The sequence below is a fragment of the Acromyrmex echinatior genome, chromosome 2 (genome assembly GCF_024713525.1).
Source record: "Acromyrmex echinatior isolate Ae372 chromosome 2, ASM2471352v2, whole genome shotgun sequence".
Lineage (NCBI taxonomy): Eukaryota > Metazoa > Arthropoda > Insecta > Hymenoptera > Formicidae > Acromyrmex > Acromyrmex echinatior.
This window is the reverse complement of record NC_141853.1, coordinates 9538573-9565175: the sequence shown is the minus strand read 5'-3', so window position 1 is coordinate 9565175 and position 26603 is coordinate 9538573. Positions and strand designations below refer to the sequence as shown.

Here is a 26603-nt window from a genome sequence, read left to right as displayed (position 1 = left end):
ATTAATTACATATATTTTTGTATTTATTTATTAATTATTTACATATTATCTTATTAATATTCTAATTTTAGTATTAATGAAGTAGATTTTATTAACAAATTATAATTATTTTAATCACATTTATTATTTGTTGCAAGTTTGTAATAAAAATGTATGCTACTTTTTTTACAAATGACGCTCGCAATAACTTTATAATGAAGTGCAAAATAAAATAATTATTACAATCGTTCCAGCGAATACTTTTGTTTAAAAACTCGTTTATGTAATTTATTATATTTTATAATACAATAAACATTTGTATTTATAATTATAACAATTACAATTAACACCTAATTAATACTACCTAAATTTAATTAAAAATAAAATTATATCTATAATTATTACAAAAAATTCTTGTTGAGAAGTTGAGATATATTAGATATATTAGAGATACACAGAATAATTAAAACGCTAGCATCTTAAAACTAGTATCTAAGTTAAAGACTCAAATGCTATCGTCTTACGCTTCTTTCATTCCTTACTATACGCATTATGTGCTATTAGGAAAATCAATCAGAATATTTGCCCGTCATCGCCGATACACCGCCGAAACTGCCGCGGAAATGCAGCTGCAGTTCCGCATCGAGAGCAACGCTGTGCGCGACATATGGAACTCCGAAAAGATTCAACAACAGCAGCAACAGCAGCAACAGCAGCAGCAGCAACAGCAGCAGCAGCAGCAGCGATGCCATCAGCAGAGCCAGCAATCACGTACCGCACGACAGACGCAGCCTGTCACCCAACATCATCAGTTCTACTGCGCATTGCAGTATCAACCCTTGATCATGCGAGAATATCAGCGAAAACCGTTATTATCATCTCCATTACCACCACCACCGCCGCCGCCACCGATTCTGAGCGCCGAAGTGCCTGAATTCTTCCCGAAGTCGAGCCTATCCCCGATAGCATATAACTTGAATAATGACAAAGAGCGCAAGACTTGCCAGATACGGTACTTCCCGTCGTTGAATGACAGGAATTACCAAAACGAGTTGTTTCCTTATAACAGGCCGCAGCAGGAGACTGCGGCAACTGTCTTTCCAGTAAACGTACGGCTTACAGAAGTAAACTTTTCTCAGAAGTAAATCTGTTCTCTTCAGCTAAACTTCTTGCATAGATCATCTTTCCTCTTTTTCTTTCGCATTAGAGAAATAAGAGAAAAGATGAATAACAAGAAGTTCAGCTAAATACAGGTCTTTTGTATCGAGATCACGTTAGATGTTTTTGAAAGAGATCAATCAAAAGTTGAAGTCTCTCATAGAATGTTATATAAAATATATATATAATATATATATATATATATAGAGTCGTAATATGCAAAATGTATCTTCATGAATATCATGATAAATTCTTCATTATAGTGCGATGCAATCAAAACTTGGTTGCGTTGGAAGAAAAACGATCGTATCACGTTAAAATTAAAATTGATTTAATGAGTCAGCTTTAAAAAAAAATAATTTTTATAATTTATGGTATTAATACGAATTGATTATTAAAACCTTTTAGCTATGCAACTTCTTTTTATGATACAGAATGCTAGAATGTCCATATTATCAGCGACAGAGACGAATGTGTTTCGTTCGCCTCAAGAATGGATTCACAGAGTGGCACCACCAGTGCAATTGCAGTTGACAGCGTCTTCCTCGTCACCACTATCAATCTGCACGCCGCTGCAACCAATTCACGATGCTGCAATCGTCGGCCATCGTCCCTTACAGGCACTTTTTATATAAACATAATTTTTTATATAAAGTATTTTAGAAAAGAATTAAGATATCTAACTGAAAAAAAAATTTTTTTAATCTATCATCTGCAATCATATTTTTAATCCTTTCGTCTGCAATCTGTTTTTTAACTCAATCTTTAAAATCTTTATTTAACAAAATTTAAGCAACAACAAAGAAAAAAATTGAAATTTGTTTATTAAGATATAATTTTCAGCAATAAGGGAATCGGATTTCTTTATTGTGAAGAAAATTGAGAGTGAAATTTTTTGTACCAAAAAATACCTAAATTGCAGATGCAAGGTTCATTCTAGAATATAAATATTATTCGTATTTGAAGAAAAAGAGAGAGGATAGAGATAGATAAATAGATAGATAAGTAGACAGAGAGAGAGAGAGAGAGAGAGAGAGAGAGAGAGAGAGAATTTATTATACAACTATTTTCCACATTGCAATTATTATCAATATAATACCAACAATTATAATTGATGAATAAGATTAATAATGTTACATCATTATTAAAAATTTCCACACGGCTACTCATAATAAAAATAAAATTATACATCGTAATTTTGCAGATGTACGAGAAATTTTTACCTTGTACCCAGCCAAGTTCAACGACACCCATACCTGTGTATCAGCGACCGGTGGAACTGTACCAGGAATCAATGCTGAAGCGGAAGAATCAAGGGGTCGACTTCAACAATCTCATACTACTAACAAAGAACAGCATCAAGACGCGACGAGGCCACTCGAAGCCCCTTGTTCAGCAGCCTTCCCTTCTGGATTCCAGACAGAGCCTAAAAACTTCCAGTCACAATGTGCAGGTGCAATGGTTCGATAAGGATCATAGTGCGAAGAAAACGAAGGAGGTGACCGTAAACGCACTCGTATCCGAGCTGCGCAGTTTTGAGGAGAAGTACGAATACTGCAGAGGAGCCGATACTAGCTGGAGAAGGGTCGCCGAATCATCGCAAGACCAGCAAAGATTGTCTGAAACTTCGCTCCGGTTGAAGGATAGAATATATGGAAACGAGAGCTCAAGATACAGAGCTTTAGACACTGAAGAGGACAAGAACTCGAAGCGGCCGCTTTATAGAGACGTTCTAGCGAATGCCTCGAACGAGGCGATCTTAGATAATGTCTTCGAGAAGAGGTACATTGAAGTTTTCGATTAAAAACTTTTTAAAAGTTTGGATGATTTGGAGGAAAGTCATTTTTTTTTTTATCAAATTCATCTGTGATTTGAATAGTTGTATTTAACAGAGAAAGCAGCTTTGTAACTTATAAAATTCTTGAATATGATCAATCTTGTCCTTCACTGGATCTAAATGTATAAATCAATCACATTGAAGATTTTATAACAGTTTCAAAGCTTTTCCTGCTGAACGCAATTGATTGATTTATTGATTTTTTAGGTACGATGAGCTTGAACAGCAAGCGATGGAACAATACAGAAATTCGGAGGAGTCATTAGCGCTCAAATATCAGGTAACGTTCTAAATTTGAATATTCATTTTGTGGCATATATCCTCGCAAAAAATGAAAGAAATAATTTTAAAAAAATTAGCAAGATTATGAAAACCGTGTGATCTTACAGATTCTTTGACATTCAGATCTAATAGTAATAAATTATTTATTTCTTTTTATTCCAATTGTTATCGAACGACGATTTTACAACCAAAAGAACTAATTTTCAATCATTCTTAATGCATGAAAGTAAACTGCTCCGTTTCACAAACGCGTTTTCGATTAATTTTCATTCAATTTCTCACATGGAATATCATTACGTTGATGTTTATATTACGATATCGCAGGAATTGGAACGTCAAGCAATGGAACAATATAGAAATGGTAATACAGAAGATGAAAAGCGTTCGATGAATCAGGATTGTATCGATGGACAAAGATGTTCGGAATACGGACACTGCAGTCCCGTGAAAAGACATGCAAGAAAAAAAAGTAAATATGACGCTTCCAAAATTGCTATATAATATATTGGACGTAACACATTTAATGCTTTTCGATAAAAATAATATCTTTAAAAAATAACTATTTCTCAGGTTCTTATTTTCCGCAAATCACTCTGTTAAAGCCGAAGGGTAAATCCTTGCCAAATGTCTGTCATGGCAATGGCAGTAATCATCAAGCAACCATCGCTTCAAGAAGTTTATCCGCATTGACTGAATCGTCGAAGGAATCGAAAAACATATGTAAGGGTGCATCAGGAGATAAAATTGATACGAGTGGTAAGTTAGTCAGCAACGTAACACTACGGAAAAGTATTAGAGATAGAGAAGACACAAAAAAGTTTATAATGCATAATGAAATTAATCGTATTATGTTGATATTAGATACTTAGGTATTTTTTATTGCTATATTAAACTATACTAGAATTTACCCAGACAACACGCATGTCTAAAATCGGGTCAAAACATATCATAAAGATATCATTAAGACATCTTTTAGATGTCTAAATATTGCCATCTTTTTTAATCGTAATTTGTTCAGATATTAAGTTAAATATTAAATAAAAAATTATTGAAAATTGTTGAAATATTTTGGTAATGTGTGAGATAAGGAGATTATTCTTTAAAATTTTGTCACAATATGTTGCAATGAATTTTGACTTCCTTATAGCAGTGAATTTCGAAATGATATCAATATCAACGTGAGTTCTATAATCAGAAAATGGTTTCAAAATTATTGATTTTTGAAGTCTCAGTTCGAGCATCATCAAAGCGGCGTCTGATACTGATGTCACCCTTCGAACGCAAATCAGAGGCCAGACAAATAATGAAGGCGACGGAACTACGAAATATTTGCTCGTTCTCCCAAACAAGAAACAATGTCCTCGATTATTATCGGACTTCCGAAATTGCTCAGAATGGCAGCGGTGATGAAAATATAACAATTATACAATCACCTGGTACTGAAGGTATAATAGCATCAATGTAAAGGCATGATGTAATATACAGTCTGTTCAACAAGAAAGTGTGGGTAATAATCTGAAAAGAATAAAAGATAAAGTAAAGTTTTTTTTTTAAATGAAAATAGAAGATTTTTAGTAATGCGTAATTATCTAATATTTGATTTAGTCGTCTCTACTATCAATTATTGCTTGGCACCGTTTTGGTTAGTTTAAAGATTCAAACGTATGATATAAGATAGACAATGCTACTGTGATTTTCTACAAAAATATCATCCACACTTTCTTGTTGAACAGATTGTATATACAATTTATATATAATTTGTATTGTAATTTTTACATATATATATAATTAAGTCTATATACATTATATATAAATTAGAAGTATTTCTAATTATGTGTTTATTTTTGGTTTTTTTTTATAGTGATTATTTTTATTTTTTATACCATTTTTTTATTATAAGTTTAAGCTTATAAAAAGAATTTCTATTTTACACTGTGTCCATGGTAATAAAAAAACAAATAAAGATGCTTTCTGATTTGGGTACCGATCATGTACTTTTCCTTAAGGTGGATATGTGAAAAGTGAAAAATTTTTTCATTAATTTCAATTATAAAATTGTATGTTTCCGCTCTAGGGAAAAAGAGAGAGTACATATACCCTGACGTTTTCAGTTTGGTTGTCCGGATTTTGGACTACTTAAGAGTAACTAAACGAATTTCCTTGGGAAAAATTGAAAGACTATCGAAGTTTCTTTGCCAAGACGACGTCGGTGGATTTGACCGAAGAAATTCTTCAGAAATAAGAAGCAAGTCATGACTTATAATATAATTAATATTATAGGCATATGTGTACTATGAATATGTATGTATGTATGAGAAGTAAGTTATAGCGTATTCATGTGATATACGTATATTGATATACAATCGACAAGACAGTTTACATAAATCTTTACAACAGATAAATTATTGCTTGTAAATAGTGACCAGATTAGCGAAATGCATTAAACATGTCTATCTGTTCATAAGCACGTATTATATATATTTTTATATTATAAAATATGCTATAAAAAAGGTAACAAATCTAAACTGGCTACATTATTCGATATCCAAAGGATATATGATATAATCTATCAAGATCTAAGTAGAGTTAAATCTTTTGGGAACGTATCTTTGGAAATTTTCAGTCTTCGTTTAACTCTTTGAGTCATCTGTCATGTAAATGGTATGCAACACAAATAAAATAGGGCATTACAAAATATAGACATAAAAAAAATCTTATCAAAGGCTATACTGTAAAAAATATTCCTTCTCTCTTCACGTATAAACTCTGACTTTTACACAAAACACACATGCATATTTTTATGTAACGTATAGAATAATTTAATATATTGGTTGCGTCAAGCAGAATATTTATTTTGCAATTGTTGGAAGTTTTCTTGAGATAAAATTATTTCTCTAGATCTAAAAGTATAATCCAATTAATGCGAAAAAAACTTACAACAGTTGCAGAATAAACATTCTGCTGAACACAGCCAGGCATCTTCAACGATATATGCTGCATACATTCTTTGGACATATCTTTATGGAAATATTTTTTATATAATAGAAGAATATTTGAATAATTCAATCATTTCTTTCTGGAATGAGTTTACCAATTATCGAGAAATTCAAATCCAGTCTTTGGTATGCTTCTCTCTTCCTCTTCTTGATTCAGTTGGGATGACTGAAAGCTACTATAGGAACTGGGTGTTTCTAACAGAGCGGTCGATTCGTTTATATCGCTCGATTTCGTTCGTGATGTCACCACTAAAGTATTCGATTGACTTTTGTCCGTATCGGAATCTCTCACCAAACTTTCCAAGTCATCCTCGACATTGTTTTGTAACTTCAATAAAGAAGTCTTGTTGATCAATTTAACAAATATACTGTCAGAGTGTTCGCTGTCAATTTCATTTGTCAGTAAATCGCTGCACTGATCGCTTTCAAATAAATCGCTGGTGTAACAATCTGATGGATAACTGACTTGGTGTAGGGAATTATAGTTATCGCTTAATGAGCAATTGTTTCTTTGTGTCTTCACAGGACTAGAAAAATGAGATAATTCTCCAAAATGAGTCCTCATTGACCTAGATTTCACATCTTCGTTAGAATCTATCAGACTAAGATTCATCTGTGATTGAGTCATAAATGAAAATGGTGCGGAGTGTTCATCTCGCCATCGTAACGTCTGTAATACAGTGAAAAAGTTATCAGTTTGTTATTTAATTTTTTTCCATAAACATTGATAATACCATACTTACTGAACCGGTTTCATCTATGACATATTTCATTCCAGTTTGTATGCGCAGTTTTGGATACCACTCAGGTAACTCCTTTGTCAACTCGATTTTCTTCAAGGTATATTTTAAAGCTATCTCAGGCTGAATTATAGTCTCGTTGATGGCTTGATTGCGCTCCGCTGTACTCAAGGTGCTCCATAGCCCTTCATAGGCCTCCTTCGTTGCTGTTATATCCTCACCGATCCTTCGAGCTATAGGATTTATATTAAAAAAATATTCCTCTGCTCTTGCAGTAAGAGTGCTGGAGCTCATTCTTCTTCATCTGTTGCACTAAAGCACAAAAATTTGTTGATGGTCAAATTGATCATAACATGATTATAGACTGTGTGTAAAACATAAAGACAAATCTATGACTAAGCAATGTTAAAATTATATTCTGATATACGTACTAAAGCTTTAATAATGACATAAACAAAAGGAGTGAGCGTATTATGTCGACATAATTATTAATTATTTCGTTATATCACAGGATAATTGGATAAACATTTAACGAAAGTAAGTCTCGAATACACGTAAACTATCATCGTTGAAGATCACATTCAAGAAAATGTATCGACCACTGAAACGAACGTGTCAATTGAGGATAATTAGGGAGACCGTAGAAGCCATGATGGCAAAACTTGTTATGCGCTTGCGCCTTCTCTAGAAATAAAGTAATGGACACATTCGAGCCGGCAGAGCAACTATCCTGCTTTCGCCGAGCAAATATGTATATTGAATAAAAACTGCTAGTTGCTTTATCGCAGCAATCAGCTGCACAGCATATTTTATCTTCCTTTTCTAATTAACAATTTAGTATTTGTAGTATTTATTACGTTTATTAATTTTTTTATATTTGTTTTTGTTATTATGTTTGTTTTCTAAGTATCAATATAAATGTTGACTAATCTATTGACTAATTCATGTTATTTCGTAGTATTGTTCATGTAATATTTTTAATTTTTAATTATAAAATGAAAATATCTTCAAAACTACAAAGCGTAATATTATTAAAAAATGCAGAATTGTATGTTGATAATTTATAGGATTACTTTTTAATGATTACAATAATTTATGGTATTAATTATAACTTTTTTTGCAAAAAATTATAATTTATATTATTCTGGCTATACATTGATTTTCCAATATTGGACCAATATTGGAAAACCAATCTCTACTTAATACTGGCTATACATTATCCATCAAACGAGAATGGATTAAAATGGATTGAAATTTTTTTCTATCCGAATACGTATTTTATATATATATATATATATATATAGCGAATACTTTTTTTAGATTTAATTGGATTCAATTAAATTTAATTGTATGCAATTGGATTGAAAAACTGTATTTCCTATTCAAATTTTTGAATGGAACAGTATTCACAATTGTGTTATTTTGCATAGAAAAAGCTAATATTATTTTTAGATTGAAAGGCATAGAGATATGCTCCATACAATTTTTATAAAATATGAATAAAAATGTATTCAGGATTGAAAAGCATTCATTTTAACATTCGTGAATCAATATTTCTGAAAATCTGAATTCACTTCAATTCATTTCAATCCATTCTCGTAGTTTTCCAATATTGGAAAACCAATGTATACCCAATATTGGCCTGAATTAGAAAACCAATTACATAGCCACGATAGGTAAAAACGACTATTATATATGATTATTATATAGTCATGCGGTATTTTGCTTGCCAAGCGAGTTAACTGTTTCGTCAGTTCGAATACATCAATACAATATAACTGTGTTGTCAGGATAAGTACAATAATCTCAGCAAACCTATTCTGTAATTTTTAATAACAACAGTGTCGATATCGCTGTGTCATTGCGCAGCTTCTTTACCATATCAATTATCTGCGTGACGACGCTGTAATGATATCGACATTGTCGTTAAAAGTTACAGAATAGTAGCAGGAATCTGTCATTAGTCTACGGTAAATCTGAAACATCTTGTATATATAGTTTTTTCATAGTTGACTATTTTTTTTCAGACTTACTTATATTGTTAATGACAAATTTGATTGTACAATGCTATTGGATAGGGAATTACAATAAGAGAGTCGAATGAAAAAAGTAACATGTCTATATTATTTTTCTTTTTTTTTAACGGCGAGAATTGCACGTAGAGGTACTAATGAAACTAAAATGTTCTCAGCAGACATGTAAAATGAGAGATTAAATAACGTCTTGGAATTTCGCTTTGTATTCAAAGGAATAAAATCATTTAAATATATTTATTTAAATATATTTTAAGAGTCCCGCTTAAAAACGAAGATAAACAATACAATGCCCAACTTTTCTTGTACATTCGGATTGTGACGGAAATATTCATATATATATATATATATATATATATATATATATATATATATATATATACATATATATATATACATACACATTCTTTTATTATCATACACACATATACAATATTTTAATATCTCATTATCAGTCGCTCGCGATGATAGATCATTTCTATAAATTCGACAGATGACTATTACTTAAAGTTTATAAATTAATATAAAGAATGATATATGTAAAGAATGAAAATACTTATTTGCATGTAACTAATAGGAATGATAATAAATAAAGATTGCATATAATAATGCACATATAATATTAATATTTTTATAAAACATCTCAAGTATAAAGGAATATATTTTTAATCACTTTTGTCTTTCTTTATACAAAGTGTATAATTATGTACAACTTAGTACGTTGCAGTTTGATATTTCATCAATTACAAAATAAAAACTTTCTTTTCTTAAGAAAACATTTCCGGATATTTTTTCATCAGTACCAACTGCTTGCTTCAATAATTATAATCTCTTCTAAAAGTATCTACCCATCTCAACCGTTCAATGAAAGAATATATTTTATTATGAATATATTAAAAATTTTTTTGAAATCAGGATTAAAAAATCAATAAATTCGTCAGATTAAAAAAAAAGTAATATAAATTTAAAAAATATTTGATTTTCAAATCTTTGGAAAAATCTTTATGCACATATTTCAATATGCAGAAATTTATGTTAATATTCTGTATAAATATTTTTTTATATTTTTATAAAGAAATACATTCTTAATGTGAAAATATTTTGTATTCAATCTATTCTCAAATTTCTTCTGAACAAACAGTCAGAGTAAATAAATTCTTTAAAATGGATGTGTAACAATATTAGATATAATTTTTTTAAATATTTTTTTGTTATCTGGCAAAATAATTCTGTCTGATTAGGTACATCAGCATAGTTTATCGCATATATTGCACATTTAAAATATTTTGTTATATATTAGGTTGTACCATAAGAAATTGCTGTTTTTATTGATCAAAATAAAAATACTATATTTTAGAAAGAACAAGTTTATTCCAACAAAACAAGCATCGTTAAGCTTAGGATTTGAGACTACCTAAATTCATTTTCGAGATTTTGAGGAAATGTATCAATTATCATCGAATAGTCCTTTCACTAACAGAGTTCTCTTTAAGAATCGTATTAATATTTCTATTTGTTTGAGTTATTGTATTATTTATATTACGTTGTAATTTGAAATCCATATAAAAAATATTTATAATTCTTTCATTTTATATTAACTATTTTAAAAAAATTATCTTATTTCTATAAAGAAGACAAAAAACAATTTAATGTGATTAAAGAAAATTATAAAGCTCGATATTGTGTTACAAGCTATGAATATCATAATTGAAATATTTTATTTCAATTTCAAATTAATTAAATATCAACAATTTTATGTAGTACAACCCAATCCTTTTATTTCTGATACTGTCGTAGTTATTTTTCAATGACAGAAAATTGTAAAACTTTTTATTAGATATATCTTAAAGCTAAAGCATTGCGTTAACAAAGAAAAACTTATTTAGCAATTACTTTTTGTTAAATAATTTATATATGGAACATATAAGTTTAGCAGAGAACTTTTTCCATTTTTGATATCTTTATTAAAAAAAATATACAAAATAATTCATAGTTTACGATTTCCTTTTGTAATTACATACCGTATGTATTTTAATCCTTTAGCTACGAATGGCCACAGAGCATATTCTGCATATTCACCGAGTATTAAGCTATTCTTACATACGAACACCCACTATAAGGGTTATAACACACAAAAACGTAAACAGTAAATGAATTGGCCAATCACGGTTAGGAACTGTAAGTTAATAACATAAGTAGCAGCAACATGTTGATTTCTTAATTGTTTATGTTTTATTGCTTAAGTTTTTGTGTGCCATAACCTTAATGCACAACAGATACTATCTACCGTGGGCAAAGTTAAAATGAGAATAAGTTTCCAAATAAGTATGCTAAAAAAACATGTCTCAAAGATTTTTTAAAAGTTCAAGACATCGAAGATATTGAGATATCTTAAAGATTTCTTTAAAAAAATGATTTTGGTATGTTCCAAAATGTATGATAATATTGAAAACTTAAGTGTGAACTATGGATTTTTTAGTACTATCAATACATTTCGGAATACACTGTACGTGTGTTTGGATCACAAAATATGTATTTGTCTATACAGAACAAATAAAAAAATTATTTAAGATAATTTTAGAATCTGTCGCACTATCACAAAGTAATGAATTTAAATAAATATTTTATCCGCGGCAAAGTAAACAAAAAACTTGTGGTTTTTCCGTACGACGATAGCATTTCCTCGATTAGTGCTCTGCTGTAGCAAAAGGGTTAATTTTCTAGATTATTTGGGCCTTAAAATCTTAGTTTATCAAAATGTGGTATAATTTTAATCAGAAAAGTTTTATGCGAAGAATACTGTATTGCTTTAAGTCTATAAATATAAATTAACAAATTTTATGTCTAAGTCAGCCGTCAACGATTTTCTTTTCATAAGATAAAAAAATTCACAAATAAATCTCGCATTTCTCATATAAAGAACATTGTGTATATCACAATAATATATTCTTTATATATAAAAATGTCGCAATTATATGACGACTTTACTTAAACTATATCACGGTTTTCTCTTCAGAAATCAAGACATGTCGTGTGTCATGGTCATTGACAATACAGTAACAAGTAAAACAACTTTAGTAGAAGAATAATAACCAAGGGAAAGTGTGATTGCACACGTAAAATAGGCCGAATGCGAATTTGTCGAATTACCCATTCGATATATGTTTAAGAGGACCGAGACTTAATATAGAGGTAGCACCAAGCGCACCCAGATTGCAACTGCTTGTATTTCTCGCACCGTCTATTGTAATTATCGGTAAGCCGAAGTAACCACCGGTTTGAGCACTTAACTGCGACAAGGGTATGTAATTTTGAATCCCCAAGTTCGCCAAACGATTTAAGACATGTGGCGACTTTAAATCCACGACAGGCAAAGCCAATTCCGTGCCTCCGTTTTGTGCCACGGTATCAACTTCCTTGTGGTAAGTCTGTTTGTGCGTTGTCAACGCCTGAACTGTGGGATATTGAGCTGGACAAAGGTTACACCTTAAAAAGAAAGAGATCGATCAGTTCTATTCTCATATGTGTTACTATTTAAAGAAAAATAAAACTCACGAGCGAGATAATTATAACTCACCTGTGAAGCAATTTGCTGGTCGTTCGATGAGTTGCCATATGCTGCGTCAACATATCTTGATTTTGAAAATTCTTATCACATACCTGACACGTTAATAATGCTCTAGAAAAGATAAATATTGTGTCTTATTGTGTTAATTAGTACGATTAGTAAATCTAATGGCACAATTGTATAAGAATAACATGCAAGCGATGATATAGACAATTCTCACCTAGGCGGTCGACCACGTCTAACTATTGGCATCTGCGGTGGAGTATCCTGCGTTAGATCCACTGTTGGTGGTCTTGGAGGTCGCTCGACTTGGTCATTGATTGGCGATTTGTTTTGCTTGTTTTGTGGAACAGCAAACTGCCCTTCTTGTTGCTTTCTTTGTGAACTAGTTGGTATGATAGAAATAGCAGAATTCAGATTGAGCGCTGTAACATTTAAAGGCTGCTGTGAAGGTGATGGCCTCTGCTGCTGCTGGGAAGGTATTTGCTGTTTGTTTTGTTCACTTGTCTTATTTTTATTTGCAGCTGGAGTAACGGTTATACCTCGAGCCGCGAGGACATTCGCCACCGCCTTGGCATCGGATTTCTTTCCTCCCGGGTTCGACGTGTTCTGGACTTGAGCTGGGATGGAACCTTCAGATTAGTAAAAGACAATGCTATTTTACTGTAATGCACCCCTTCTGCGAATATAATAATATAACAATTCTCTTTGAAAGATCCATATTTTTTATACAACTGCAGCATATATATGCAACAAAATAAAATAAACGGAAAGTAAATAGCAGACAAAGCATTAGCTCATCAAAATAAAATGTCAAAATTAGCTTCAGCAGAAATAATAGCAACTGTCATAAGAATTTTCAATCGATTGATTTATGCGTCGTCTACAATGAACAGTAGCAGTAGAGGCTCGACGTCAAATCGATGTTAATTCAACGTCAATTCAACTCGACATTAATTCAATATTGATCGATCAATCACTTGTAGCTGGGGATGTAATAGGGCGTAGAGTAAGTCCGTAAGCGAAATAGATTTCAACCATTTCGCTTACGGACTTACTCTACGCTCTATTACATCCCCAGCTACAAGTGATTGATTGATCAATATCGAATTAACAACGTTGAATCAGCATCGATTTGACGTTGATCGATCAACCATTTCTAGCTAGGTTGAAAATCAGTTTACTTCCGACGTGTCTACAGCCTCTACTGCTACTATTCATTATAAGACGACACTTTATATATTTAGATACAGTGAGGAACTAAGGATAAGAACCAATCATATTAAAGAATTTTACAATAGTTGTAACGCTATTTTTTTCTACTAAATGCAATTATTGTAAATAAATTGTATTTATTTTGTTTGCATAAAAGCAACTGAAAAAATTATTAGACGAAATCATAGAAACCAAATTTCATAGAAGAGGCACTTTACACAGGCACATAAAAAAATGTAAGCAGTAAGAAAACTTGAAACGATTGATTTCTTATTCTTATGACATGTTAAACCTACCAGGTTGCCGAACACTTAAAGTGATTGAATCTGTGAGATGTATCGTAGAATCATTTCTATTAGTTTGTTGCGTGGTAGCTCCTTGAACATTTTGAATAACAGGTAGTCCATCATTTCTTTTCTGTTGAGCTATGACATGGCAGTCTGCATCTTCATTTCTATCAGGTAATAGAACATCCATTCGCCTCTGTTTTGCAGAAGCGTTATTTTGTTGCGTTATAGGTTGCAAAGGCCTTTTCATGCGCTGACGAGGAACTGGACCCGTGGTTTGTGGTAACCTCGGTGCCCTGAAAGTTAAAGATACCACCTAATGAAAATGCTCGCGTCTGTATGCAAGGTTTACGCTTACCTGCTATTTTGAACAACAGATGCCGACGGATACCGTCCCCGTGGAACTTGTTGGGGTATTTGGGGATGCATTTGTGGAGGAGGTGCAGGTATTTGAGGATATGGACCAGGAGGATATTGATACAAATGCGTCATATGGGGTGGATAATGTATTCCTTGTGGTCCAGGTACTCTATACAGTGGTGGTCGTCCTGGTGGTTGTACAAAATAATTTGGTGCAGGTATCATTGTGTTGGCTCCTGGAGGAAGACTAGGGGGCATTTGCGTCTGTGGAAGAGGCATACGCTGCACTTGCTGGGCCAGTTGCTGTACGGGTGGTGGTAGTTGTTCAAAGTTTACCGGCGGTATTTGCATTTGTTGGCTAGTAGCACCGCCTGTTGCCGCTGCTGCCACAGCCGCATTAAATGTCGGTGAATGCGTCTGATGTGGCGACGTTAAGGGCGAAGTCCTACTGAGTGGATGCGGACCATTCGTTGACGATACCTCTATGGACGGGGCAGAAACGGCATGAGGCGAATGTGTGGCTTGGCCCAAGTGTGATGTATTTGCGTTCGACGGCAAATGATGAGGCGATAGTTGGCTCACGTTCGGCGAGAGTGGGGTACCATGTACCTGTGCTCGATGTATCGATACCTCCACCATAGAGTGGAAGATGAGATTGGTGCATTCTGGTATATTACATTGATAATGACCGGCTTTACTACGGTGTTCATCTAGATGGGCAATGTCTTTGAATTTTTCATTACAAACACGACATGTGTTGACAGTTTCCGCTAATTTTTCAAGGGGCACGTACTCTGCTGTTTCGCTAGATGACATATTGTTTGACAACGACACTTCATTTGGATTGCGCCTCTGATGTTCAATGAGAAAGCTTTGCAAAATCGATCCAGCATTATCCATGTTAGCATCGTTGCAAGTATCCTGTTGTTCACTATCTTCCTTATTGAAGTCTTCATTGCTCTTATTTGATAAATCAGATAGTTGATTCCAGTTGAAATTTTGTGTTTGCGATGCATCAGTCGATTCTCTATTCTTATCTTCATTATTGCATACCGGAGTGCGTTCAGTTGCATGATTAGGAAATGTGAAAGACTTTGGATTAATGCTGATGGAAGGATTCTGTTCAAGATTATGTATTATATTAGATTCACTTCTGTCGTCTTCTTCTTCTACTGACGAATTGTCAATTAGTTGACTAGCCGATCTGGAACTATAAAGAAACTAAATTTAGACTGCATTTGATTTGAACGTTTATACATTGTAAATTTCTTTCGTCTTTAGTAGTCATTACATGAAAAAAATATTATACTTGTATTATGATATGAAAATATCTGATAGTTGCAGCATAAAAATTTGTGTAAACAGAGTGAATGTGAAGGCTATCACATATTTGCACGAGTTAAAAATTTATTATTAAGCAAGCTTTACAACAATTCAAACAAATTAAGTTTTACGCTTTCTCTTTGATTCTATCCTGACATTTTCATCTTAAATCATATATACATTATAACTTTTTTATCATTCAGTCATACAATACATAAGTTTTGAAATTTATAATTTAATAACTTTAATGTAATAACTGATAACAGAGGAATAAATATTCTTTCTTATTTTGTTTTTGTTTCTGTTCCTTTTTGTAAACAACTTTAAAATGACAATTTCTTAGTCATGTTATAGTAAATAAGCAATGTAATGATAATCTGATAATAACAATAATGTAATATTTATTAATATCCAATATTATTATATAATTATATATCCATGAACTTACCTTGATTGTTCACCGAGTTTTTTCAAATTTTCAATAGTTTCTCTGCATGTCGCTTCCAAAGTGTCTGTATCCTCATGATCTTCAGATTCTGAAAGCCTTTTTTCAGAACTGTCACAGTTATCGGTATTTGGTGTATCATCGACATTTTGATCGTCCTTCTCAGATGGATTTGCCATATCACTCCCTACATCAGAGTCGCTCTCATTGATATCTGTGGACGGTCTTTCATTATCTTCCAGAGGATTTTGATGGTCGGTATCCAACTTGACATTGTCGTAATCATCCTACAAAGAGAACACAAACACAACACAAATAAAAAAAAAATTCTTCAAACTCGACATCAGACAGTTTACAAAGAAAGAACTCACTTGTTGGTCCACCATCACGTTTTCGAAAGGTTCGTTGATTGAGTTCTCCGCTGCCTTATCACCTCTTGGATCATTTTCCTTAGCACCTGCCACGTCTCTCTGTTGATAGTACTGAATAACAGGATAACAGTTATTGTTCACTACAGTGAAATCTTCCGATTCCGAGGACTTCTTCAAGGTAAGTTTCAAGGATTCGGCAGCTACGTTTTGTTTCTTCAGGGTCAACTTCAATAAACCGGTCTTCTCTGGATCCAGCCAGTACGTTTCCTTTTTCACCTTCACCACTTTCGGATTCGCTACCCTCTTGAGGACAATACGGAGTTTCCTCAGATGAGTGTTGATGTGGACACGCAGCGGTTTCTTCGAGGTAAAACGCTCACCGCAAATGTCACAATCCAAAAGCAAGTGCTGATCGTTTAAGCTGTCGTTCGACAAGTTGGGAGTGTCCTCGCTAACGTCTGAAACAGAACGCATGAGGTCCCGGTCACTATATCTTCCCTGACGAGAAGGTTACATCTTCCCGTGTCGTATTCGCGCCTATATATCTCATAATCTCATTACACCGCGTGCACACACATTGTTCGCGCTCACGTATACGTCAGAAAGTTTGTTGGTGCGCAGAAGTTACATCGTTTCTGCGAGTGGGGTAGGGAGAGAAAGAGTGAGAGAGAAAGAGATGAACGCACGGAAGAAACAGAAGAGAACTAGAGCGAGAGAGAGAGAGAGAAAGAGTGAATTCAGGTAACAAACGTACCTGAGATGTCACACCACTAAAGAGATCTATCTCTAAATGGTCACTCTGGTCACGAAACGTCGTCGGTGAGCCACTTGTGATTTACCGCGCTTTCCTTCATCAACGTTAAACTAAAACCAGTTGTTCCTTCGCCGAGGTTCACCGAGGTTCTGCCTCGACTTGACTCGGTTATGCGCGAGCGCGCGTTCACATAGTTAACACCACGTCCTACACAGAATGTGGGGGAGACGCGGTTCACGCAGTTACGATATACCGGTTACATACGTATATACATATTTATTTACATGGAGAGACCGCGTAAACAAATCGACGCGCGCGATCTATACGCGCGGCAGGAATCGGCGATACGATACTCGCCACTACTCGCGCAAAATGGCTGACGCCGAAGAATAATTGCTACTCTCGGCCGAGAATTGAAAACACGACTCGCCAATCGATACGCGGCTAAAGCGCGCGCCGCATTGGCCGCTTTCGTATCGGCGCGCGATTTCCCGCCACCGATTGGTCGGTCCGGCGACGCGGCGACGTCTATCATGACACCGAGCTGTGGCGAGTTCCGAAAGCACTCCGGAAAAGTGCTCGTAGAACACTTGGAACACTTCAATGTCTCCAATTCCCATTTCCCTCGCCGACCGAACTCTGCGAACGACCGAGTTTTCAACCTTTCAACTGTGAATCATTAATCGATCGCTCATCCCGACTTATCTTAAGATTCGAGAGGGAACACAAAGGAACGGAGATAAAGGAACTTCAAGTTCGTCCGAGGTACAAAAGAACGGGTTTTGCGTGTTCATTTTAAAGAAAACACACACAAAAAAAAACAAAGACTTCGGGATGCGAACGAAAATACTAAGGTCTGTTTTCTGTAGCTGAACCAGTGTACACTTTTGAAATTTAAAGAAACAGGTACATGTTTGATATTTATCGAAAGGGAGAAAGAGACTTTTAGACCTGCAGTAACAGTGCAGGAACAGGAAACAGATCACTAATAAACTAAGGAACGTTCGTCACGTTGTTTCGAAACGTTTTGAACATGTAGGAAGTGGAAAATAAGAGGCGACGCACTTAGGTAATCCGTTAACGCGAAAGAATGCGACGGACGAGCGGCGGTGTCTCGTTGCTCGGCAACGTCGTCTTCGTCGGCGAGGTAAGCGAGAGAATCTGTTCTCTGTCGACGAGGAGTAAAAGCAGAGTCGCGATGGAACGTGTTCGTCATGGAAATTCATTGCCCGATATGATTATGCGCGTCCTTCTTGCCGCGTGAATTCCTAACCTATACGGTCGACGCCGAAATGACCGGCGTTTTACTCGAGTAACTTTCGCACACGTTCCTGTCAAACGAAGATTTATAAAAGTTCTATTTATAAAAGAATATGACCCTAATGCTCGTTAATATGTATAAATGCACCAAGTCATGTACGTAACAATATTTATGAAATGTTTTATCAGAGATGTATACATCATAAATGTATATTAAGATATTAATCTTGATTGATAAAAAAATAAGAGACAATTAATGTGAAAGAAAAAAAAATGTTGCTGAAAAGCGCTCGGATACTTGCACAACGAGATCAGACGCTGTAGCTGTTGATAGTTGTAATTCATAATTATTTATTGGATCGTGTCTTTCATAATGAAATAATCATCACTTTATAACATTTAGAAGGAAATACATATAACACGAGATGATAATAGGAGATACATAGAACTTCTTTGTGCAAAACAATAGAAACGGGGATACATTGCTAATCCGACAGTTATAAAAGTTTGTCACAAAATTATAATAGTTCGCAAAATAACACAGAGTAATATAGAGTAATACTCATGAACATTATAAAGTATAATACCATTAAAAAATCATGAGAAGATAATGTTGATCAGAAACTGAGGGAAAATAATTTTTTTTCTTTTCAATAATTTAAAATAAAGAGAAATATCAAGACAATTGTAATATCCATATACACATTTATCAGCACATCTATAAGATAAGATAGATATAAATTGTTTCTCATTGCAGATTTTCATTATTAAAAACGTAGAATGAATATTAGGAGGATTCATCTCCAGATAAGAAGCAGAAGCAAAGTTAAAAACAGCAAGTATATATAATACATAAAGTTAACTTCAGGCTTAAGTTCACTTCAATGGAGAAGATAAATTTTGCAAAAAGAATAACAGTGATATTGATAATAATATGATCAAAAAATTCACTATTACGGATAATTTTGATTTGTTAAATATGAAATTTTGAATATATATTTAAATTAAGCAATAATGAATTCATTTAAGTAGCTAGTAATAATTATAAGATTTAAATTAAAAAGAAAGTATCATATGTACTTATATATAATATTATATAAATATAAATATTTTAATATTTAAATTTTTTAAAGTTGGAATCTTTCAAAAATATTATAATTATTCAAAATTTGACATAAGAATATGGTGTTTCATATTTATATGTCAGTCTGTACAGAATTATACTTTATAGAATTAGTATTAGTCTATGTTACAACTGATTATTGTTATACAAAACACGTACCGAAATTTTGCAACAGCTCCACAGCGCCGTCCTCATACATCTTATTTTTTGCAGAAAATTTAAATTCCTGAAAATCGTGATACAATCGGATTATTCATTTTCGCAATCTGCGAATAAATAAGCAATACTCGGAGTTTTATCGAGCAGACGGAAAATTTTTATACAACATCCGATTACATCAAATCTGCACAAGTTTATTAAATATAAACAGGCACGCAGGTAGTTAAAGTCTCGCTTTATAGCGAGAGGTTTTATAACGATTTGCAATTTTCCTATTTAGTTTTCTCGCAAGTAACGCGTTTGTATACTGCGGCAAGCTTTATACTTACAGACATTGTTGTCAACATCGGCTTATCCTTGGGTGAACAATCTCGGACGCTATAATCGGCACGAACATCGCGTACTATCAGCGATTATTGGCCAATACTAATACGCGCGCACTATCACCGGTTGCTCTCATTGAAACCCGAAATTTGGTGATTATTCTCAATTGAATCCCCAATTCGAGAAGCGGGCGGTCTTTCGGTAGCCGCACGAATGACCGCGTTGGATTCATAACAAACCGGAGCACAAGAAGAAGATTGAGATAAACTATACGCGACACCGGCGACTTGACATTTCTTTAATAACCTTTCGAATCGGTAAACGCAAACAATGTTCAACGGTAGGTAAAGTCAATTAATTACGCGCGCTTTCTTGGCGCATTCGGCGGGAGACAGCGGGTGTGAGAACTGAGAGAGAGAGAGAAAGAGAGAGAGAATCGAGACCTCTCATTTCGTCGCACGGACCACAGCCGCGTCGCAGCTGCGGATCAACATAAAAGAAAAAAAGTGATCGATCTTCCTTGCCTAGATGCCGTCACGCGAATACGATTACTCCCGCGCTTTTGCTCGTGAGTAAATTTTCTCTTACACATGATTACGACATGACGCGACGGTATCATGACATGATCACTTCTGTGGTCGGTCCGTGTATACACGGCACTACTACACTCGTTTTCGCTTCAAACAGTTCAAACGGGATCAGTGACGTGATGTGCATTCCCCGGCGGCAGCCACGGCTATGATCCGTCGCCCTGTTCCGCGTCCAGTCTGAAGTTTATTATTAGTACCGAGGTACCCGATATGGGGGGTAGTAGCAAAAGATGTAGGTGACGTCGATCGCGCACGAGCGGCAGGATAATTAACTCTTGTATGAATTGTTGAGGACGAGTTCAGAGTTTTTCAGATACGTCGTTTTGTAAAGACGCGCGCGCGCGCGCGCTCGTGAGGTAGCGTGCGCCGTTTGCCGTTCCAGACGGCGGGATTATTACTCTCCCTCCCCTCCTATCTCCCACCATCCAATATTCCTCCCTATCTTCCCCCCCCCCTCCCCTTCTCTCTCTTTCTCTTGTTCTCTTGCTGCTCCCTCCCCTCCTCTCTTCTACTTGCTCTTGCCGCGTCGGGGAGGGGGAGGGAGGTTCTTGTTATGCTTTTACATGTACATATGCGTGATGTATACTTACGCACGTGTATGATGCATCAGTGTTCAGATCTTTCGCAAGGAACCCAGCAAATATAAAAAGTATTTCGACGTGACGGCGGTCAGTGAGGCAGTCCAAGGCAAGCGGACGAACGGATAATAACAAATAGAAGGAGATGATGCTAAGAAAAAGGAAGGGCGACGCGAAAAGGGAGAAAGCGGTAGTGGTGGGAGCACGAATGAAAATTAAGTTAACCTAACGTGTACTCAAGTACGGGTGGGGAACCAATGGGAGACAGCGAACACTCGTAACCACAACCTGTTAAACTATTCTGTGCCAGTCGTCCCCTTTCTGCGCATTTCCTACCATTCTCCCGCTTTTCCTACCATTCTCCCCTCCCTTCGTCTTCGCTACCCTCTTCCACCAAGTTTCCTTTTATCCTACTCGTTCCTCTTTCCCTTTCCTCCTCCTTCTCCACCATTCCTCTCTTCTTTCTCGCTCGCACTCGTACCACCAAATGCCCGTGGCTTTCAACTGAATCCCTCATTCCATGCAATTCCCCAGCAAAACCGTCAACGCCAACTGTCCAATTGCCGTCTGTCATCCATTGTACTTAAAAGCACCGCTGACGATTTATATCCATAATTTCGCGATTGTTCTTCTGGTTCCCTGGAAATTAAAACTGCACCTGTTTCTTTTGTTATGACATATTATCACGTAGTCGTTATGACATTGATCCATACAGTCCGTGTCGGAAATACCAACCAGCCTATGCGACTCAAAGCTGGCAACATACCGTCATGATGGAGATGCGTCGTACTTTACTCTTTACTGTAATTAAATTTCTCGCAGTTGGTTTCATCTTGTATAAAGTATAATTTATTATCGCGTAAAATATATTTCTCTTTTAATACAATCAATTTAAGTTAACTCTACTCGACTTTATGTGAAACTTTTAATCTTATCAAAGCTAATCTTAAGAGTAGCGTGATTAATTTATAACTTTGCTAAGTTTCCTTATTTTTTTATTTCAAGAATACTGATTACGGTATTTAATGTCTGAGAAGTTCATATATGCATAATATGAATAATCAATTGTATTTATAATACAGTCATAGAATATATCTGATGTTTGTGCATGCATACATATATATATATATGCATACACAAACATCAGATATATATATATATATATATATATATATATACATATATATACAGGCTGATTCATTTTAAATATATCGATTTTTGTCTCGAAATAAATTCCTGAAAAAATAAATTTCTGAAATATCAAATATAAATTTTACAATTTTAGGATAGTATACGCATGCAAATTTTTTATAACGTGTTTTTGTGAGATACATTCAAATAAAAAAAAATGAAGCTATATAACTTTTTCATACAATTTCATTTTTCTAGTTATTTTGTATATAATAAAATATGAAAATTGTTAAAAAATCGATTACTTTTCATATTTTATCATATAAAAAATATCCCCTATCTATTAATTTTGTAACTTCATATTTAAATTTTTATTTGCAGAATAATTTAATGATAGAAATTGTATTAAACAGGAAAATTAAACGTTTCTATTTTATAAAATATTGATTGCATTGATATTTTACAAAATATAATTAAAAAAATTGCATTATGTACTACATTACTCGTTTAAAATTCTAAAATTTTCGTTTGAAATATTTGTTTAAAAAATATTTTATTCGAGAGAAAAATTGATATCTTATTAAAAATGAATGTATACAAACTGAAAAGATAAGCGAGCCATATTTTTTCCAAAAGTTAATTTGAAGAGGGAAATCTATAGTGCACAAATAGTGTAATTGTATCCTGAATAATCAGTTTAGCTTGTGGAATTCACGTGAGCAAGGCGTGGCCGGTAATGGTTAGAGGTCGATGAGGACGAATATAGTAGGGGAACTTAACGGAACCTGTCGAAAACGGCCGAATCTGCCATCTATTGATCGTAACGAACCTCGGTCCCAGACTTCATGCAGCACAATACCTGGATTTTATTTTTAGAACGTTCCTCTTTTTGGGGATTAGCTCTTTTTAACTCGACAGACTTCAGACAAAAACTTTGGGAATCAGTAGAATAATTGAGATCTGAACTATTTGTATGCCATGTTTCCCTGAAACAGAAGAAAAGAAATACGACGCGTTTGCGTGTAAAACTGTTCAAAATGGAACCAAGTATATATTTTTAGAATTATAGTTACACAGCTTAAAAATAACCTTTAACTAAATATTTTGTGCGCCCTTTGTTAAGCTAATCAACTTAATGACGTCATCACTTACAGTGAATAGAAGTCTGTCAAAGAGAGACCACCTCCAGTCGCAACGCTTCGCTCATCGTCTACAATTGCACTTAATTGTATACAAAAATTATTAGTCATATTATTTGTTCGCTCATTTGTTTTACATTATGACAATGATATGAAAATAGTCTGATGCTTTTTGTCTGTTAATACAATAATAAATATTTAAAAGTTAATCAAAGCGGTGTAATCAACCAGTCAGACGTTGCTGCGATTCTGCGCTGTAAAGCTGTATGCATACAATTGGGTGGTCAAATATGCACCCGGTTGCCACTAGTATTTACATTCCGAGAAATACTTGATTATCGATCCCTCCCATCCCCCACTCTTCGCCACTTCCGTTCTACCGCTAGTAGAAACTCCATACTATGAGCAATGACTGCGTTAGTTTGGCGCAGAGAAGGTAATCCCCTTTATGGAGCAGGCAAGATTATCACGATATAGTAGCGGCGTAACTTTGGCATGAGAAGTGGGAGGAAAAGAGAGGTGGAAGAGGAGATTGTGACTGGGGGAAAGGAGTGAGAGGGAAATAAAGGATGAAGGAAAAAGAGATGGAAGACGCTTCGTATAACGTACATTGACCCACCATTTCCCTCTGTTACTTCCCCTCAAACCGATTTTACCACAGTTGCGCACAATATTTTAAGCTCGATTTCTTCTTGATGAGTTTTGTTCAAGTTACGTCCCTCGAATAAAGAGAAAGGAAGACATGTGAATTCTCGACGTTTCGTTATTTGTAATTACGAGACTCATTACTGTATCTCACAATTTGTTCGAGCTTATCATAATACCGTGTGTAATATAGAGGTTGTAATTTGTATTCATTATCAATATTAATGTGCAAATTTAAACATAAATTATGTAATAATATTTTAAAACTCTATTATCTGAATCTGGACAAACTTATTAAAAATAAATTAAACTTTCTTGTTATTATAGAAGAAAATATGAATAAAATGAATGTAGTGGAAAAAATTTTTCATTTCACACATACACAGCTGTTACAAACTCTATAATGTCTGCTTTATTATAAGGGAATATAATATAAAAATATTCAATGAATATTAATAGCTTGCTGCAAAAGCAGAATAATATGACCATTACTAACTTAGTCGTATAAATTATATCAAACATTTGCATTCAATATTTAAATATGACATAATACGTATATTGTATTCCAGTTTCTGAATAATCACGTGAGGTAACGCGCTGTATATACGGCATAATAACATAAATATATAGCCACAGTATGTAGGTGCATGTTGGCTTGTATAGCCAACGGCAATAACCGAGTACAAGCTAACATTACTCAACTGCAACGTAGGTTAATGCGCCCGCAGAGCGCGCAATAAAAATAATAGCTCTTCCCCTCTTCCACTCCTGCTGCGAAGGGCAGAGGAGAAATAGTGGAATTTTCCACGGTCGTACTACGCCTGTGTCGCTGTTGCTGGTCAATCGGTCGCTGCTGTTGCTGGTACGCTTGCTTGTCCTCATCCTACGTGATGGAACAGCAGAAACGACCGACTCAACAGAGAGCGAATGCTTGGGAACGTAGTGGGGGATGTGGGAGAGACCTACCCCACTGCTTCGAATACCTTCATCTCCTCGCTTCCATTTCTTCGCTCCCGGGTTCTTCCTCTCATCCCGCATCTACTCCAAAGATCCATCTCTATCCTAGAACTTTCTAACCATTTATTACTACCAATAAACTTGTGGATTGTTATAATACAAATTCATAAATTCCTTTTTCTTTGTATAGGATGCTGTCTTCATCTTATTTTTCTTTTATATACTTTGCTTTACAGGCCACATATTACAGGCACGTATTATTAAAATCCATTACTGCAGAAACTATTTGTGATCTTGGATTTTACGTTTTTTCTTTAAAAAAATCTAAAATATTTTCGAATCACATTGCATGAAAATTTTTAACGATAGCCATTTTTTCACGAACGGAAAAGACTGAAAAAAGTATTTCTTTTCACGTTGAATATTAAAATTATTAAAAAAATTACAACATTTCATTATATTTTCTTTTTTCTACGTTTTCTTTTTACTCTGTAAGCTCGATATATCATACATTATTTTTTTGCGACGCAAAAGTAATATTGAGAGAAATATTACTCCTATCTCAAGTCATATGATGAATAATTCTCTTTGATATTTTAATTTTTTTCCTGCATGGACATCAGATATTATAATTACTTGAAAGGTAATTATAACATGCTAAGAGTACATGCGAGCGTGGTAATAGTTTATCAACAGTACGGTAATATTTTCTCGCGGCGAGGTTAATATATAACATGACCTCGTTTGTTGACCTCACTGGTTGCTAAGCACCACAGTCGTACCGGCATTACCGGCGTGGCATGGCGGAGTGAGGGAAGGGGGGAGGGCTGAAGCTTTAGCGACGTTGCCAAATTGCTCACGAATGTGTATGTGATATAATCACCAACACGATGCAACCAACCAATCAGCAGGCCAACCGACCGTTCGATGCATTGAAAATTTCTGGTATCATGAACGGAACAGTTGGGCAATTATGTGCAGAACCAGCGAGATTAATCGCCCAATTGACAATCGTTTCCTTTCACGATAATATTTTCTTGTTTCTTTTTCTGTTTGTAAATTGTACAGATTCATGTATGAATTGAAAGTAGTAATATAACAATAATTATATTAGAAAAATTTAATTATAATTTGTGACATACATAGGCAGTGAAATACAGCTACAATAAAAACGTACATTACAATACATCAACACGGCTGCAAAGTAAAGAAAAGAAAATATATTGATATACATATATTGATTTTGCTTAATAATAATAAAAAGAATAATTATTATTTTTAATTATTATTTTTATTTGAAAATAATCTTTTTGTCTCGTAACAAATTTCGAGCTGTTTCTATTCAAATT

The 26603-nt window shown here is 34.3% G+C and overlaps 3 protein-coding genes and 2 long non-coding RNA genes across 8 annotated transcripts; 2 read left to right on the top strand and 3 right to left on the bottom strand.

Annotated features, from left to right (window-relative positions):
- The first annotated feature begins 427 nt into the window (after nucleotides 1–427).
- LOC105148088 (uncharacterized) lies at nucleotides 428–5452 on the top strand. Its single transcript, XM_087403555.1, has 8 exons — nucleotides 428–1082; nucleotides 1572–1757; nucleotides 2342–2919; nucleotides 3182–3254; nucleotides 3581–3725; nucleotides 3827–4012; nucleotides 4483–4701; nucleotides 5368–5452. Exons 1-8 carry the CDS (start codon nucleotides 489–491, stop codon nucleotides 5394–5396), a joined length of 2010 nt encoding a protein of 669 aa, XP_087259681.1. The 5' UTR covers nucleotides 428–488; the 3' UTR covers nucleotides 5397–5452.
- Nucleotides 5453–5589: 137 nt separating this feature from the next.
- LOC105147995 (Uncharacterized protein C1orf198-like protein) lies at nucleotides 5590–7780 on the bottom strand. The gene is made up of 3 exons (XM_011059411.2): nucleotides 7424–7780; nucleotides 6996–7304; nucleotides 5590–6922 (listed from the first exon to the last, which is right to left on the bottom strand). The coding sequence occupies exons 2-3, from the start codon at nucleotides 7284–7286 to the stop codon at nucleotides 6344–6346; spliced, it is 870 nt and encodes a 289-aa protein (XP_011057713.2). The 5' UTR covers nucleotides 7287–7304; nucleotides 7424–7780; the 3' UTR covers nucleotides 5590–6343.
- Nucleotides 7781–10966: 3186 nt separating this feature from the next.
- LOC105147993 (uncharacterized) lies at nucleotides 10967–20487 on the bottom strand. Of its 4 annotated transcripts, none has more exons than XM_011059409.2 (10): nucleotides 20220–20487; nucleotides 19891–19957; nucleotides 16595–17052; nucleotides 16227–16510; nucleotides 14454–15665; nucleotides 14105–14391; nucleotides 13136–13225; nucleotides 12814–13018; nucleotides 12603–12704; nucleotides 10967–12511 (listed from the first exon to the last, which is right to left on the bottom strand). In XM_011059409.2, the coding sequence occupies exons 1-10, from the start codon at nucleotides 20235–20237 to the stop codon at nucleotides 12172–12174; spliced, it is 3063 nt and encodes a 1020-aa protein (XP_011057711.1). In that variant the 5' UTR covers nucleotides 20238–20487; the 3' UTR covers nucleotides 10967–12171. The 4 variants fall into 4 exon arrangements, with proteins under 4 accessions (XP_011057711.1, XP_087259676.1, XP_011057707.1 ...); XM_087403550.1 differs by having other exon boundaries at nucleotides 13136–13213; XM_011059405.2 differs by having other exon boundaries at nucleotides 12814–13225.
- Nucleotides 17064–19447, top strand: LOC105147992 (uncharacterized). Its single transcript, XR_846364.2, has 2 exons — nucleotides 17064–18113; nucleotides 19366–19447. It is a non-coding gene; the product is annotated as an uncharacterized LOC105147992 (long non-coding RNA).
- A 1353-nt stretch (nucleotides 20488–21840) lies between the features above and the next one.
- Nucleotides 21841–24022, bottom strand: LOC147910473 (uncharacterized). The gene is made up of 2 exons (XR_015544279.1): nucleotides 23666–24022; nucleotides 21841–23499 (listed from the first exon to the last, which is right to left on the bottom strand). It is a non-coding gene; the product is annotated as an uncharacterized LOC147910473 (long non-coding RNA).
- Between the last annotated feature and the right edge of the window lie 2581 nt (nucleotides 24023–26603).